Source organism: Protomyctophum bolini, assembly GCF_963924005.1.
Source record: "Protomyctophum bolini genome assembly, chromosome: 4".
Classification (NCBI taxonomy): domain Eukaryota; kingdom Metazoa; phylum Chordata; class Actinopteri; order Myctophiformes; family Myctophidae; genus Protomyctophum; species Protomyctophum bolini.
In genome coordinates, this window is record NC_137865.1 from 38,606,157 (window position 1) to 38,624,325 (window position 18,169).

General features: G+C 43.5%; 1 protein-coding gene across 1 annotated transcript in view; it reads left to right on the forward strand.

The window, feature by feature from the left end:
* pard6a (par-6 family cell polarity regulator alpha) overlaps window positions 1–8,319 on the forward strand; it is a 30,128-nt gene extending 21,809 nt beyond the window's left edge. Inside the window, exons 3-6 of the mRNA XM_080761029.1 lie at window positions 3,947–4,239; window positions 5,057–5,182; window positions 6,885–7,081; window positions 7,597–8,319. Coding sequence (XP_080617155.1) covers window positions 3,947–4,239; window positions 5,057–5,182; window positions 6,885–7,081; window positions 7,597–7,930 — 950 coding nt within the window. The 3' untranslated portion in view covers window positions 7,931–8,319. The remainder of the gene's footprint in view (window positions 1–3,946; window positions 4,240–5,056; window positions 5,183–6,884; window positions 7,082–7,596) is intronic.
* The last annotated feature ends 9,850 nt before the right edge of the window (window positions 8,320–18,169 follow it).

Sequence of the window (18,169 nt, forward strand, 5' to 3'; positions counted from 1 at the left end):
CCCCTCAGTCCTGTCTGCGTCAGTGGTTGGTATGTTCTAACCTCCCCCCCTGTCTGCGTCAGGAGTTGGTATGCTCCAGCTGTGTTTAATAAGCTCTCCTCAGTGGGGGACTAAACTAAAAGTCATAATGTGGGTGCAAGCTGCATGGGGGACAGGCAGACAGACAGACATGCAGGCAGGCAGACAGACAGACAGACAGGCAGACAGACAGACAGACAGACAGACAGACAGACAGACAGGCAGGCAGGCAGGCAGACAGACAGACAGACAGACAGACAGACAGACGGTGCAGCACAATGGACATAATAGACCAAGATCATATGCACATCTATATATGCTTTTCTCTCTATTTTACTATTTTATTATTATTATTATTATTATTATTACTGTTGTTACCAGACTATAGTTATTGTGACACTTTCTTTTTCTTCCGGAGTAATCAAACTTCCGCTGTGATTGGCCGAGCTTTGCATAACGTTTGTAGCAGCTAATTGGCTGTTGTTGGTTACGCAACCAATCTATGTTTTGTGTTTCTCGTGTTTGGTACAGTGTGGTAAAGCTCTAAACATGAGATATCTCGTAAATGTCACAGAATTTACCCTGTGGGATTAATAAAGGTCTACATTACGTAGTAAATTTGTCGGCTTGGAGTTGTTATTGGTGACTCCTGTAGGACTACACCATACAATGCAATCAGTGGCTTAGGATCAATAACCTTGTATGAAAAGGTATTAAATACACCTGTCCAAAATGTAATTTTTTGTCCATAACAAAACGTGACATTGTAATTGGCTGACAATTACATAGTAATTGGGCCTATGTAAGTGACTGCGGCAACCACACTTTTGGCAATTTTTCAAAATTGCGACTTTTCTAGTTATTATTCTTATTACCTATGCAGCTGCATTGTCTGAAGGAAGCAAACCTAAATACGTTTTACTCTTCTGTGTACCTGCATGGAACAATAAAGCACAACCATGAACCTGCATGAATAGAGAGAGGTTCTGCTATCTGTGTGGTGTGGTGGAGCATGTAGCTACTGTGAGAGAGGTTCTACTATCTGTGTGGTGTGGTGGAGCATGTAGCTACTGTGCAGGACAGTAGCTTTTTGATGTATTCCAATCTGCAAGCACCAAAAGTCTTCAATATGACCCCAGTATGGCCTTTAGGAGCCATGCGTACGCGTGCCTCAAGCCCCCAGAAGGGCTGGCCAGCGTTGAAGCTGCCACTACCTACCGGCCAAAAGAGGAACTGCAGCACGGTCACGGAGGTGGATGGACGCTCAGTGACGTCATCTGCGTAACGTGTGTCAACGCGGACGCTTCAAAACACCACTGAGCAACTTCCATTGTCGCTCCCGGTCCGCCCTCTATCCTTTATAACTCTATGGCGTGCCTGCATACATATGTGATCTATGCTGGCACTTACACAGGGACACACGTTGTTGTTTAACCCTTTGACCCAGATCAGATAGCCTTTCCCAAACACAGCCAGAGATCGGGATCAAATCTGGATTAAAATAACCCCTTCATGCATCGCGCTCCCATCGTCACTGTGTCTATTTCCATTACTGCAATGCTCAGCTGTGTTTTTCTGTGTGCCCTGAAAGCCCTCAGTGATTCACTGTGTGTGTGTGTGTGTGTGTGTGTGTGTTAGATGTTCCCCTCTCATTCATTCACCTATCTGCCTTTCATCCAGAGCACAAGAATGGACCAGCCACAACGCTCTTTATCACCATTGTTGTATTTACAATGGTCTCCTAGCAACTAGCGGCTTATTGAATGCAAGTCTGGAGTTAAACGTGTGTGTGTGTGTGTGTGTGTGTGTGTGTGTGTGTGTGTGTGTGCGTGCGTGTGTGCGTGTGCGCACACGCGCCACCTTCTGAATAAACTATGTGAAATCACATAGAAGCACGTCTCTCTAGACTGTGTTTGACTAGTCTAGTATCACTTCCTGGTTGGTGAAGTGTATACCATACAGTAGCCAGTAGTACACACTGTGCATTGAGAATGTTATTATTGCCCATAACATAAGCTGTCAGTACTCAGTACGTTTCTTCCTCCTGGTGGTTTGTGTGGGTTATTACAACAACAACTAGCTCACTCACTCACTCTTCCCGAATCCCAATACAAGCCATTAAGCACTTAAAGCCTCTGTACTTAGAGATACAGTCAGATCAGAACTGTAAAGTAAACTGTAAACTGTAAAGTAACTAAGTACATGTACTTAAATACTATACTTAAGTGCAAGTATGCTGTATTAGTAGTTTACTTGAGTATTTCCAATTTCCAATACTATTACTTCTACTCCATTACATCTCAGAGGCAAATATAGTATACTATAGTATACTTTTACTCCACCACAATTATTTGAAAACGTTAGTTAATAGTTACTAGTTACTTTGTCTTTTGTTTGTAGATTTTGATGATTATGAATACAAAACATACATTAACCCATTCTGACCTGAGATCAGATTCTACAAATGTCTTCTACATCCGACAGTTTTCTGAAAAAGCTATGTTTCTATGTCAGTCGTTCTTCGATTTTTCAAAAATAGCAGACCTACAAGCTCTTAGCATGAGCTTGTAGATCTGCTATTTTTCAATAGCTAAACCATAACATGATGCCAACACCAAAAGGGGTTCCCGCCCAAAATTGGTTAAGTACATTTTGATGCCAATACTGTTTGACATTTACTTATTTTTAATTCCAGACGTTCACTTGTAACAATATTGATATTATTGGGGAGGAGGGGGCGGGTGGGGCAGGTGATATTGACTGGGGAGGAGAGGGTGGGGCAGGTGAATCAATAGGATCCACAAGCTGTTTTGTCCGACAAATTTGAATCCATCTGAATGGATTCACCTTAACACCTGTATTTGATGGCTTCATGTATAGAGCACCTGACGTCAATATTGGTAGAGGGCGGCGGGTGCTAAATACACAGGTTCATGTACTTTTTATTTGCATTGTAATCCCTGTAGGGGGATTTTAGATGTGAATTTTTAGAACTGTGTTTAATAAACAAATGTTGCGTCATTTCACCCGCAGAACAAGGGAGAGAGAGTGACACTGATCTCAAGATAATTCTTTAATCTAGTACAGTGTAACAATGACTGGATTATACAGTAGATGGGAGATTTAGGAGATTTAGCGTAATCTGTCCGCATGTCTAATCTGTTTGATTATCTTAACCCTGAATGCTGATGATCCTCCACATCTAGACCAGTGTCTAGACAAGTGGGTCCCTTTATTTTTGGTTTCCTACATTTCGTTTTTTGAGTGTTGCAGCCACTCCAAGGAACAGTCCGTCCCTCCCTATGTCTGTCCATCCATCCCTATGTATGTCCCTATGTTTAGGGTACCAATAGGGGAGAGAGAGATAGATAGAGAGAGATAGAGACCTGTGCGTCTGGAAGTTCCGGGGACCCCCACACGGAGTTGCACCACTCAGTTCACACGGGTGTGATTTTTACATTGGGATATTTTAGATCTGCTATTTTTGACAAATGTTATCCCCAGAATAGGGACACTATAGGTACTTGAGTTTTATTTCTCCTGGTACGGTCCGGCAATCCTCTACTGAGGTTTCTGGTTATGGATTAGGTTGAATTAATAGGATTAGAGTAATCTGATTAAATCCATTCCAGTGGAGGAACGGGTTCCTTTTTATGGATCTGTGACTTGCTCTGATGATAACAGGAAGGATAATATATTGTATATTTAAATATATATTTACATAGGGACCAATCAGAAGGCTGATGAATAGTGAATTGTGACAAATTATTATCCAACGACAACAAAAATATGTCTTTGGTCTGAGAGTCTACATCTCATCAAATGGTGATCCGTGGCTCTAATGCCGAATAAATATTGGGCCTTGACATGAAAATTGATATAGTGCATGAAAATGCTCAACCTCTCCATCTCTCTCGCTCTTTTCCAGAAGACGATCCCGCAGTGGTCTTCACCAACTCCCTCCAGCGGCGTAAAAAGGGGCTGGGCCTGACGGGGCTCCGGCCGACCGGCTCCGGCTCCCAGCACCACCAGAAGAGCAAGCCGGGCCTCCGGATCGGCTTACCGCAGGACTTCCGACAGATCTCCTCCATCATCGACGTGGACATCCTGCCCGAGACGCACCGGCGCGTACGCCTCCACAAGCACGGCACCCACAAGCCCCTGGGCTTCTACATCCGCGACGGAGTGAGCGTACGGGTGACGTCGCAGGGTGTGGAGAAGGTAAAGGGCCTATTCATAGTCCAAGTTTAGGTGATAAGGTGACCATCAAAAGACGCAACACCCGAGCACAACCCATATTAGAGCCCTGCACGGGCCCAAAATATGGGTCCTGTATAGTGGCCCGGCCCAAGCCCGACACCTTTTCTAGCGCGACGCTGCGCGTGCATTCACGGTGCGAGCAACAACAGCTGCTGCACTGTCAATCAGCAGCGCTTTGCTCTCGCGGAGCATGCGCGCAGCTGCAGTGCATAACTAATTAGAGGAGAGAGAGACATGCAGTAAGGGCCGTCGAGATCGGGAGTCGAACCAGCCAGACTGGATTACCAGCCACGGTGCCTGGACCATTGCGCCATGGCCCAGGCCTTTAATAAAAATCTTTAGCAGATTTTAGTGTGCTAACTGTGCTTGCCTGTGTGTGGACTACTATGGAAGCATAAAGCTGCCAAAATTCAGATGAAATGGCAAATACGGAGCAAGCTGCCGCGCTGCAGAAGCAAGTAGTCCAGTCTGGGTGAAATTCACATCGGAAGATTTATATAGCGCCACGTGAGCCCGGCCCGGCGCCCATTGGTCAGGGACAGAAACAGCCCGGGACCTGGTCGGGTCCTATTGGTCAGGGACAGAAACAGCCCGGGACCTGGTCGGGTCCTATTGGTCAGGGACAGAAACAGCCCGGGACCTGGTCGGGTCCCAACAGGCTTGCAGGGCTCGTCGGGCATTATTTTGAGACCTGTTTCAGTAAAAGGTACTACATCTCTCTCTACTACCCTTTCTTGTGATCTGATGTACTCTTCCTCTCCTTACCTCTCCTCTCCAGGTCCCCGGGGTGTTCATCTCCCGGCTGGTGCGCGGGGGGCTGGCAGAAAGCACAGGGCTGCTGGGGGTCAACGACGAGATCCTGGAGGTCAACGGCATCGACGTGGCGGGAAAATCTCTGGACCAGGTGATTACTGAGAAACACGACAAGGACACTAGTTCAAAAGTGTGTGTGTGTGTGTGTGTGTGTGTGTGTGTGTGTGTGTGTGTGTGTGTGTGTGTGTGTGTGTTTTGATGCCAATACTTTTGCACTTTTGGTCAAGTACATTTTGAATTCCGGACTTTTACTTGTTGTAACAGAGTATTTATACATTGCAGTATTGATACTTTTACTTAAGTAAGACATCCGAGTACTTTTTCCACAGGCAGTGAAAACCCGACCCACTCGGTTGAATGGTGATACAAACACAACTGACATAAGGCGTTAAAAACCAGACCGACGTTACGCATTACAGAGGCATTTGAATGACAGGAGTGTGACAGAACGATGGAGATATGCAGAACAATTAGAGGGAGTAAGACAGCAGGGACGAGGAGGCACTAGCGGTAATCACATGCCGCTCTGTACTGCTATTAGGGCATGCCTCCTGGCAGAGATCTGTGCTCCACCGAGAGACACTTTCTACTAGTTTAGTTATAGTTTCATCTGAGGCTCGGTAACACGCAGGGAACCTTCCCTGAGTTATAACATGATGTGAAATCAGGCCAGTTTTGAGACGCTCGATCCAGAGGCAGAACACAAAGCAGAGAGGATGTAAGGAAGTGGAGCAACATGAACACTGGGAGGCCATGAAGGCTTAACCACGATGTAAGCCCTCTAGATTTAGTCAACTTAACCCGAGTTGGCTCTGCCCCTTTCTTCCCCTCTCCATCTCTTGACCTAAAATAGCTGATCTACAAGCTCACAACATGTTGGATTGAGACACGTTGTGAGCTTGTGGGTTTCCAGGTGACAGACATGATGGTGACCAACAGTCACAACCTCATCTCACTCTCTTCCAGGTGACAGACATGATGGTGGCCAACAGTCACAACCTCATCTCTCTCTCTCTCTCTCTCTCTCTCTCTCTTCCAGGTGACGGACATGATGGTGGCCAACAGTCACAACCTCATCTCTCTCTCTCTCTCTCTCTCTCTCTCTCTCTCTTTCTCTTTCTCTTCCAGGTGACAGACATGATGGTGACCAACAGTCACAACCTCATCTCTCTCTCTTCCAGGTGACAGACATGATGGTGGCCAACAGTCACAACCTCATCTCTCTCTCTCTCTCTCTTTCTCTCTCTCTTCCAGGTGACAGACATGATGGTGACCAACAGTCACAACCTCATCTCTCTCTCTTCCAGGTGACAGACATGATGGTGACCAACAGTCACAACCTCATCTCTCTCTCTCTCTTCCAGGTGACAGACATGATGGTGACCAACAGTCACAACCTCATCTCTCTCTCTCTCTCTTCCAGGTGACAGACATGATGGTGACCAACAGTCACAACCTCATCTCTCTCTCTCTCTCTCTCTTCCAGGTGACAGACATGATGGTGACCAACAGTCACAACCTCATCTCTCTCTCTCTTCCAGGTGACGGACATGATGGTGGCCAACAGTCACAACCTCATCTCTCTCTCTCTCTCTCTTCCAGGTGACAGACATGATGGTGGCCAACAGTCACAACCTCATCTCTCTCTCTCTCTCTCTCTCTCTTCCAGGTGACAGACATGATGGTGACCAACAGTCACAACCTCATCTCTCTCTCTCTCTCTCTCTCTCTTCCAGGTGACAGACATGATGGTGGCCAACAGTCACAACCTCATCTCTCTCTCTCTCTTCCAGGTGACAGACATGATGGTGGCCAACAGTCACAACCTCATCGTGACGGTGAAGCCGGCCAACCAGAGGAACAACGTGGTGCTGCGCGGGAGCAAAGTCTCGGCCGGGAACGTCTCCACAGGCTCTGCCGGCTCCACAGGCTCCGCCCCTTCCCATGACTCGCCGAGCCCCGCCTCTCAGAGCAACCCCATGACTGCTGGGTGAGACTAGTGTTCATTTTGTCGACAATTTTCACTGAGGAAAACTAAATAAACGCTGAATAGAAACTACGCTATGATGACTAGAACTAAATAAACATATATAAATAAAAACTAGACTAAAATGTTAGGGAGGGACTAGTAGAGAAGAGATCCAGTATCCAAAAGACAAGTCATTTTATGATTGGTTGCACTCTGAAAATAGCTTATCTACAAGCTCACAACGTGTAGATGGCTATTTTCAGCACGACGCCATCAAGGCCCGCCAAAGTAAAATTTTGATGACAAAATCAACTGTAGATTTAGTCGACTAAAATCTTATACTTAGTCGACTTAAACTAGACTAACACTAAAATATTTCAGATGACTAATATATGACTATAAAACTAAATGAAATCGTACTAAAAAAATAAATCAAAATTTGCTGTCAAAATCAACATTGACCTACTGTATACAAAGTCACTTTTTTCCCCACTGGTTTTAACTTCTCGCCTTGACCTCTGCCACGACCTCCACAGCAACAGCGTCGCTGAGGGCGACAGCGAGGACGACGACGACGACCTCATCATTGAGAGCGACGGCCTGCCGACGTACGTCTCGCACCGCATAACCAACGGCAACGCAAACCACAACATGGCCGGCGTCTCGCTTGGCAGCATGCGGCACGAGTCGTCTGGGGCGGCGGCGCAGAGGCCCCTCCCACAGAGCGTCTCCATGCCCGGCGGCATGGGAGGAGGCGTGTCCCTGAGTGACTCTACACTAGTGACCACGCCCACCAACCATGGAAGCCCCGCCCACACAAACAGTAGCCAGGAGAGCATGAGGGAGGACGGCAACGTTATAACACTGTAGCCATGACGACGGCCAGGATGGAAGGAGAACTGCTAGCTTAGCCTGGAGAACACACTATGTCAGGATGGAAGGCACACTGTTAGCTTAGCCTGGAAAACACACTGTGTCAGGATGGAAGGCACACTGTTAGCTTAGCCTGGAGAACACACTGTGTCAGGATGGAAGGCACACTGTTAGCTTAGCCTGGAGAACACACTGTGTCAGGATGGAAGGCACACCGTTAGCTTAGCCTGGAGAACACACTATGTCAGGATGGAAGGCACACTGTTAGCTTAGCCTGGAGAACACACTACAGTATGTCATTATTCATGACTCCACAACAGTTCGTTTTACCTAAAAAAACGTATTCTTCTTTTTTTACTACTAAGTTTTATTTTCCTTTGATCAAGAATGAATATATGTACAGTATGTACTGTATGTATGTATGTATGGATGGATGGATGATACTGATGGATAGATGGGTGGTAGCCTAGAAAACTACAGAATAGGAGACACAAGTGAAACACTACAGATTTTTCACTAAAGCGGGCAGCCTACTGTACCTAAACAACAAAATGATGTGATTGTGGCGGAAATGAAAAACACGTTCATGTCATCGCTTCTTCTTGCACCAGACTGAACTAGCCAAAGTCTGTTTTTATTTCGGACTCTTAACTAATTGAATGTTAGGCGATACAATGATACAGGTTACAAGGCACACACTGCCTTCTTAACGTTTTACTAAGACAGGGCTCATACATAATTAGAATTAAACAAATTATAATATGAGTAAATGTCATTAATGAGCCTGCCAGACATAGGACCATGTGGATGTCATAGCACTAGTGACACAGCTCATTAAAACCATATGATATAGGAATAAGACCGGGTCTGGTTGTTAATTAAAGCTACAATCCAGGAGTTTTTATTTATTTATATTTTATTTTTATTAATTTGGCTAACCTTTTTCCTAATTTCTGGATCAAAGGAGGATAAAGTGAAATTAACTGTTGAAAATACACCACTTTTGTCATACGACGTTGTAGCATGAATTAGCCTCATGGTTCAAGCCTCAAGGCAGTAGCACAAGATGCCTGAAAAACAGCATCGTATTTGTAACTCACATTTTCCCGGTTGAGCGTGGGCCATGCATTTTCATTTTTTTTGTTAAAAAAAAACAATTTTCTCAGGCAACTTCTATTTCGACATTTGACATGACCAGCATGAGAGAACATGAAAGAGTTATGTACAATAGTTCATAGATAGTGTATTAATTAATTATTATTATTTCAAAATATTTTCAAAAACACATTGCCAAATTCAGCAATTTGTTTCCAGAAACATCAAAGAAATATCTTAAATTTGAAAACACATGTTTAAGAATTAGTGAAAATTGCCGATCTAAGCGACACGTTGCCATTTTCACAAATGTGGGCCCTGAGGGAATGCCTCATTTTAACCCATTCTGACCTGAGATCAGATTCATACGAGGTTTCCACTGGACACACACTGGTCTGATTAACCCATTCTGACCTGAGATCACAGTCTAAAAATGTCAGTCGTTCTTCGATTTTTCAAAAATAGCAGACCTACAAGCTCGTAGCGCGCCACTCGGTGGCGCGCTACGAGCTTGTAGATCTGCTATTTTTCAATAGCTAAAGCATAACATGATGCAAACACCAAAATGGGTTCCTGTTCAGAATGGGTTAATTTGTCTTTTGGGTCACAGGCTAAAAGGTTTGGGAACCACTGATGTATATGGTTCTCCGTTTGGATTTGGATCCATTTAGAAAACAGAGTTTTAAACAACACTAAGATTGTCTGTCTTCCATCTTCACAAAGTTCACACTGACTGTATAAAGAAAGCAGTGGCAATGTAATCTGTAATCTATCACCTCCGCCAAACTCAAGCCATAACAACAATCTCAAATTCAACATTCTCGCACCAACGCGCGCACACACGTCAAACACACACACACACACACACACACACACACACACACACACACACACACACACACACACACACACACACACACACACACACACACACACACACACACACACACACACACACACACACACACACACACACACACACACACACACACACACACACACACACACACACACACACATTGTAGCCAGAGGGCTGGAAAGTAAAAAATAAGGAAATTCCTGTCATGTTTGAAGAGCTTGAGAGCAGCGTGCCATGGGACATTGGTCGCACGCACGCGTGCATGTGCGTGCGCACACACACACACACACACACACACACTCGTCTAGATTGTATAAACCTCATCCTGTGTGTGTTTGTGTGCGTTTAGCACACATTTCCCCTCATGAAAGCACAGGGGGAGATCATTTTACATTCAAAACGGTCACGTAGATGGACCAGTCTCTTCATCTCACTTTACCTTGTTTTTCTTTTTTATCGCCTTTTTGGCCAAGCTTTCACTCTCGTTTCAAACCCAAACAAACTGTGACGGCAGTATACACATAAAATTCAGGCTACGTTATACAGATGTTTAGTGATGCTTTATGATTGGATCGTTGAGCTGGTGTACCTTTACGTAGTCATTTTTTAGAAGAGAAATGAGTTTGTACTCAAAACATTCAGCAGTTATGTACATATTTACATTCTCGGATTGTTTTCTTTCGCTTATCTCCCTCCTAATGTTGTAGCTGGAACTCACGCAATGAGCCACAATGCCACATGTATGTACTGTGTGTGTGTGTGTGTGTGTGTGTGTGTGTGTGTGTGTGTGTGTGTGTGTGTGTGTGTGTGTGTGTGTGTGTGTGTGTGTGTGTGTGTGTGTGTGTGCGTGCGTGCGTGCATGCGTTTGTGCACATGGGTGTGTGTGCACGTGTGTGTGTGCGTTGCATCAGATTACTTTTTGTGAAAACCACCTGTGATAATACAAGACTTAAATCTAACCTCTTTATCTCTGTGCATGTGTGTGTGAGTGCGTGCGTGCGTGTCTGTGCATGCCGACTTGTAGTTGTACAGTACGAGTGCACATAATGTCCCATGTAATGTATGTGTGTGCACTGTGCACGTGTCTGTCCATGCTTATATGTGTGTGTGTGTGTGTGTGTGTGTGTGTGTGTGTGTGTGTGTGTGTGTGTGTGTGTGTGTGTGATTGGCTAAAACTGCAGACACAACAGTCTTGGCAGAGTAATGGGGCGCCTCCCCAAGCACCCGTATTGAGTTGAGTGTGCTAACCCAGTTTTTGGAGGGACCCTCGATGTATTTCCCTTGGAAAATAAGCTTTTCTTAAAATTCTTTCTTAAAATTGAAAAAAGAAGAAAAAGAAAAGGCTAATCTGCACGCTCACAAAGTGTCACATGAGCTATCTTTGCAGCATGACACCGTCGTCGTATGACAAAGTACTCACACACACACACACACACACACACACACACACACCTTAACTGATGACCAGTCATTTTGGACAAAGAAGGTTTTTTCAAAATAGTACTGCTTAATTCCCAAAAGGTGTTTAGGACAGTGAGAATAGTTCTCTGGAATCAATGCCTTTTAGGAACTTTGGTGGTAGTCATGGTGTTTCTAGAGAGACAACCTTTTCAATTATAAGTTTGTTTGTGGTGATTCTGAAAGGTAGCAGAAAGAGTGCACACGCACAACAGAAAGAGTGCAGGAACAGATGGGGTTTGTTTAGATGCAGGAATTGAGAGCTGGGGGAAGCAATCTAACTAAGCGACAATTGCACAACAAGGTGAAGTGTACCGATATTGGAAAATTACAATGTTACTTTAATGTTATTTCCTACATCCGAACATCTCATCGTCAAATGATACCATTAGTAGTAGGCCTACATAAAGACAGTAATGGATCCTAGACAGTAATTATAATCACTTGATTTTTCTATGTTATTGTAATATTTCTTTGTTTTGCACTTGTACCTTCTTGCCAATTATTTATCTGCTGCTGTATCCGTTTTTGTTTTTGTTTTTTTAACTAGAAAACTCTTATGTGATTAGCCACAGTTCCCTTTGGCTGGATAGTTGAACTACCGGTACATTTAATTTGTATTCCACTAAATGCTCCAGTGGAATACGTCGCTAGGCGTACGCAGAGTACGCACTGTGCTTGGGGCAACACGCCGAGGGACGCAACAAAATATGCCAAGCCGATCCTCATATACATTTTCTCTGCGTCTCCACCGTTTAATAACAAGTGCCCGTGCGTGGGGCCTCGAGTTGCATGTGTGGCCAAACTGGCCTGGCCAGCTCCCAGGCGGGAATGTGTGGAGCTGTGAGAGAGCGTAGCCCCAGTTATATTTAGTAGTGTGCAAGTGTCGCACACACAAAATAGCCGATTTACATCATTACATGCTACATCGTGATGTAGGTTTGTGAAGCAGGGTGTTGCTGAAAAACAGCATTCGTGCTGGATAAACATGAAAATGTCCATTCTGCGGTGTGCTCAAACCATTCTGCATCCAAAATCCTATTTTCTTTACTGTCAGATTGTCGTCGTTTAACTTGTGACACAAAAGATAGTGTTTTTGAAAGATCTCTATCAGACAAAAACATAAAAGAAGAAATCGTAATAGCATCGTGGCCTTTCCAGTATGTTATAAAGTAAAACGGATTGACCGTGTTGTATGACAAAGAATTATTCAAAACGATTTGGACTTCCAGCAAAGCATAAATGAAGCTTTAGGCGTGATGATCTAACATACAGTAGCAGACCTGGTACAGTTTTCTGGTCTTATTGTAGAGAATCATGAGGATCATTTCATCCATAATTATGATCTTTTCAACTCATGATGACGTGATGTCTTCGTGTCTGGTAAGACAAGTGTACCCCAGTCCATAGATTAAACATTAGAGACCAGAGTTTAATCTAATATAGTCTACCAGTGATGTCAACTAAAATGGATAGTAGTGCAATATACTGTTTTACACACACACACACACATATTTATCTTATAAGTATGTAAATGTTATCGATATTAATAAAACAATATTAGATGAAAAATATCAGATTATTAAACAAGGGATTTCTTTTGATTAACTGGGAGAACTTTTCTAAGTAAAACATTTTATAATATCTGTAAAATAAGGAGAGATTTTTATTCTTGTACATTTAATTTGTATATTATGAGCAGAGAGATGCGTAGCAGACTTTATAACAGGGGATTTTGGAAACCGAGGTACATTGTTTGGAAGGAATTGAGTGTGTTAACTGTTAACCTGCACACAGTAATCCGGTTTATTAGTTCATAAAAGGATATTCATATTACTGCTGTTACGTAAACATTGCAGTAGACCCACACTGTCATTTTAAAATGACTCATAATAATGGGGATATGGTTACATCTGGGCTGTTACTAAAGACATCTTAAAGTGCACCAAATGATTAAATGGAATATGTGAATATTCAGCCGAATGATAGGACGTTGCTATGCAGGTCAACACACTCATTTCCAGGTTTACATATTGGGCACTAATTATGGCTTATTACTGCATCCACAAGTTATCCTTATTTTTCTGCATGCCAGTGCCTGTCTGTGGCCGAATCCCTGCTAATGAGCATTGGGATTATTTGGTTTGGGATGTAAAATGGCATAACTCGAAGCAATTGTTTTTTCTGTTCTGTTTTTTGCCATGCATCTTCTGGATTCTCGCCAATAGGTAGATTTTGTAGACTCGCAATCTGAACTACGTTTTGGTTAGTTTTTTCTTTTCTTAGGAAAACAAAAAACAAAACAGCCCTCTTGATTTGAGTGTACATACTATTAGGTGGTATAGCATCAAGCAAACGCCTACTGCACCAACATAGATGCAGGTGGCGGGAAGTGCCTTTGATAAAGCAATATATCACCCTTTTCCATGGGAATCCTGTCCTCCTTTCAGTGCTGACGACATTGGAAAAAATGTAATAATGTATCGACATTGACATTTTTCACTTAAGGTTTTCTTTTGTACGACATGAAAATAACAATGCTACATTTTCCAGTTTGTTGGGTTCACTACACCAGTGGTTCCCAAACCTTTTCATGCTCAAGGACCCCCAAATTGACACTAATTAGCCTGCGGACCCCCATTTGAAAAGATATGCCAGGGACTAGCAGAGATTCTCAACCCGTTTAAGTTCAACGACCCCCAGCTTGACATGCATTAGTCTATGGACCCCCATTTAATGGCATTTCTATCTCTGGGACCCCCAATTTATATTGTAAAATCAATGTTGATTTAACTCTCAATGTGTCCAACTCTCAGAGTTACAGACCCATAAGGGTCCATTTGGTTCCAAACAATCATTTAGCTGGGGGCCCCCCTGGAACTCCCTCAAGGACCCCTGCATGGTTTGGGAACCACTGCACTACACAAGCATCAAGCTATCTGGTTGTGATGAATGAAGACTTTGTGGCAGGACAAACGGCACAGCGCCTCCAGACAACTTCGGACATTGCTTGTTGTGTTCATATCTGCCCATTCGGACTCAATAACAGAGTGTGTTATGCAGACCTCTAAGCTAGGAATTACGGACTAATGTGTGCGCCCGCCGTTTACTGGATATCCGGAGTTTCTATGTGATACGCTATGGGCCTGGACAGGACATAAAACTGTGAATGTTATTTGAAGAAAATGTGCCGATTATTAAATAACAATATTATCGTAATAAAATACGAAAAGTGTGTTCGGCTCATGTTTGTTTTTCTTTGATGCGGCAGTGTTCGAACTCTTGACTTATTCTCTGGTGCAGTTGAAACCAATGTGAACCTGGCGTCCCGGTTTTGGGGCATTTCATTACTAGCAGGTCTACAAGCTCACAATGCGTCACATCGTGGCACGTCATCCCCTGCATGCTTCCGAGTCTGACCTAATGTATGCGTTAGAAAATGTGTAGGCTCCTGAAACTGAAGAAAGCATAAACCCCCTCGCCGCTGTCATAGAAAACACTATATACAGTGGTGTAAACTGCAATGTAAAGTACTCAAGTACTGTACTTAAGTACAATTGACTTTACATGGAGTATTTCCAATTTTCTATACAGTACTTCTACATCTCTGAGGCAAATATTGTACTTTTACTCCTCTATTGTTTGAAAGCGTTAGTTGCTATAGTCACTGCATGTAGATTTTGATTATTATTACAAAACATACATTAACCACATCAGCCCTATAAACCTTTCAGCCATTTGAAAGTAGCCGATCTACAAGCTCACAATGTGTCCCATTGTAAGCTTGGGGAGGCAGACTTTGGTTCGACATATCGACCACAGTCAATATACAGTATAAATAGAAAACTGAACCTTGTGCTGGAGCTCAAGTTGCATCGTTTGATTTGAATACTATAGTCAATCTCAAGGACAAAAAGGACACTCCTTTGTTGTTGTTATCCCCCCCCCCGTATCTTTTCTGTCTTTCACTCGCTGTCTGGACGAGAGATATCTACCTTATCAAGAAAGAGAAGCCAATACTAATTGCATGGAATCGTGCGCTTTTTGTCCGTCAGTGTATCACTCAAAATCCCCATACATGGGGAAAGCCCCCATATACAGTATTGTGCCAAGGTCTCGTGACATCACTATATGTCAGGGATGATCAGGGATCATCATAGTAAATGCTATTATGCGACCTGCTGTCACAATTAAGCCCATATATGGAGATCCCTGATGTCATCAATATAATATTGTTACGAGTGAGTACGGAAGAGGACCCAAATGCAGGCGACAGTAGTTAGAGCAATAAACTTAGAAGGATGTATTAAACAAACTGAGGTTCTTCCATAAACAGGGAAAAGAAGGCATGACAAAACCACAGAAACTATACAGGAACTCACACCACAGGAAACTACGAACCAACAAGAACAATATGCAAACACAGGACTTAAATACACACAGGAGAACAGGGCACAGGTGGAACCAAAATACAATCAACATGGATAGGCTGGGGGACTAAAAGGACACAGGTGGAAACACTGACAAATTACAAGGCAGGAACACTAGGCACAAATACTACAAAATAAGAGGAGCGGACCGTGACAAATAATATGGATAGATGTCAGAACCTGTTCTGACATTCCATATGCTGATCTTTCCCCATCCATCCTTCCTCTTCGATGTCTCCCTTTTGACTGATACCTGTCCATTTAAACTCTAGACGGGCCTGCCCCAAAGTTATTTGTACAGCCGCGCCTGGCAGCCGGCAAAAAGTTCTCAACAGGCCAGAAAATGAAGGCCCGGCCTACCTGGTTACATATTGATGGGATATAATGGGTGAGCGAGCATGACAGCAAAGCCTTTTGGCTTTGATGTGGGGTGTTGTAGCCTTATAGGCATATTAACCTACTATCCTATACTATATGCCAACATAATATGCATGTAGGAAATAGTTTGACTGCTATTACTGTATATCTTTATTAACTCTCACCTCTTCAGTTGTATAATCTAACATACAAACACCCCTCCTTACTTATTTTTGCAATATCCTGTGTTGAACAAAGCATAAACAGTACATTTATATAGCGCCAAAGGCGCTTTACAGAGATTGTGCATTACATTCACACACCGATGCCAGAGGAAACCATGCAAGGCACCAACATGCACATCGGGAGCATAGGGGTTCAGAGTCTTGCTCAAGGAGTCAAGTCTGGGGAGCCCGGGTTCGAACTGGGAACATCCGATCACTCTACCCCATGACACACTGCCACCCCATCTGCCAACAACAGCAAAACAACTCATGGATGATGGATATAATAACTACTACCGTCTCCAAATCTGTCTGTCCAACCGTATGTCCACCTGAGTAGGACCTTTGACCCCTGTCTGAGTAAAGGAGCCATGTATTGAACTGTGCTTGGCTCTATGATGAATTGATCATGGTGGACCCTATTGTAAACAAGTGTAGTTTATGGTGTCGTAACAGTTTTGTATTGAATTGTGCTTGAAATGTACTGTAATTATCCAATCTGTTAATCAATCAATCAATACAATACAATACACTCAAGGCAACACACAGACTATAACACAGTATAATACAGTCACAGTCACTATATATAACACACAGTAACTATAACAATTAAAGTATAGTTCCACCGCTCAGTTCGCACGGTTGGGATTTTGGCTCCGGTTTAAGAAGACCGTGTTTCAAGCAATTGAAAATGGTCATTCCTCATTATGAATGGACATTCATCATATAAATCTGTTAAAATGCTGCCATCTACTGGCCTTAAATCCATATTACCACAGGGAGCAAACTGACTCATGGAGTCATGGACTTTTAAACATTTTAGTGTGTGAGTCTGTGAGTGAAATGTCTGTGCACTGTGATTAGCCCTAGAGTGGCTGCCGCTGTAATATTGCATTTCATCATGTATTCCATTTCCATATTTACACAGCCATAGATGATAGATCACTCCTATCATATGCCCATACATTGCCTTCATGCCTACAGGTCGGTTTTCAAGGTGGCGGCATTGTTTAGGCTAGCCTAGTAGGCTACTCACCACCATAGACTGTAAGTAACAAATTAAATGTAGGCCTACTCACCCAATACTTATTGCTGCAAGCCTGCGACTAATGGTCAGCTGTCATCTAGATTAGAAAGTTGCTACAGTAGGTCGCACACGTCCAATTGAAAGTTATTTCAGAAAACGTGAAGGTATTAGGTAGCTAGCCTATAGTAAAATATCTCCACTTTCCCAGTTCCCACGAGTTTGCACTGAACGGATCGACAGCGAGATCATTCAACGACGAACCGGAACCACATTTCCTTCAGTGAACAGTAAGTACTAAGTAGCCTACTGTGCACAACATAAACACGTACGGTAGGCTACGGCACGGGTCGGCGGGGTAATTAATGACACCTGTCGATTTGTGTGTGCCCCCTGCGAAAACTAGAAAAACCTGAACAAAATCTATTATGAGTGTAGACTACTGCAGACTGGTTCTCAAACCTTTTCGACCCCCAAAATGAGACTCATTAGCCTGCGGACTCCCATTTGAAAATATAGGCCAAGAGAAGATTTGCATGGATCTAGCAGTGATTTTCAACCATTTTCATTTCAAGGATCGACCCCATGGGTTTGACCTGAATTATAGGCTATAGCCTACTATCTCTGGGACCCCAATGTATATTGTAAAATCAAAGTTAATTTAACTCTGAGAGTGTACATACCGGTAATGGTCCATTTGGTTCCTAACTGTCATTTAGCTGGGGACCCCGTGGAACTCCCTTAAGGGCCCATAGGGGTCCCCGGACCCCACTTTGTGAACCACTGGGC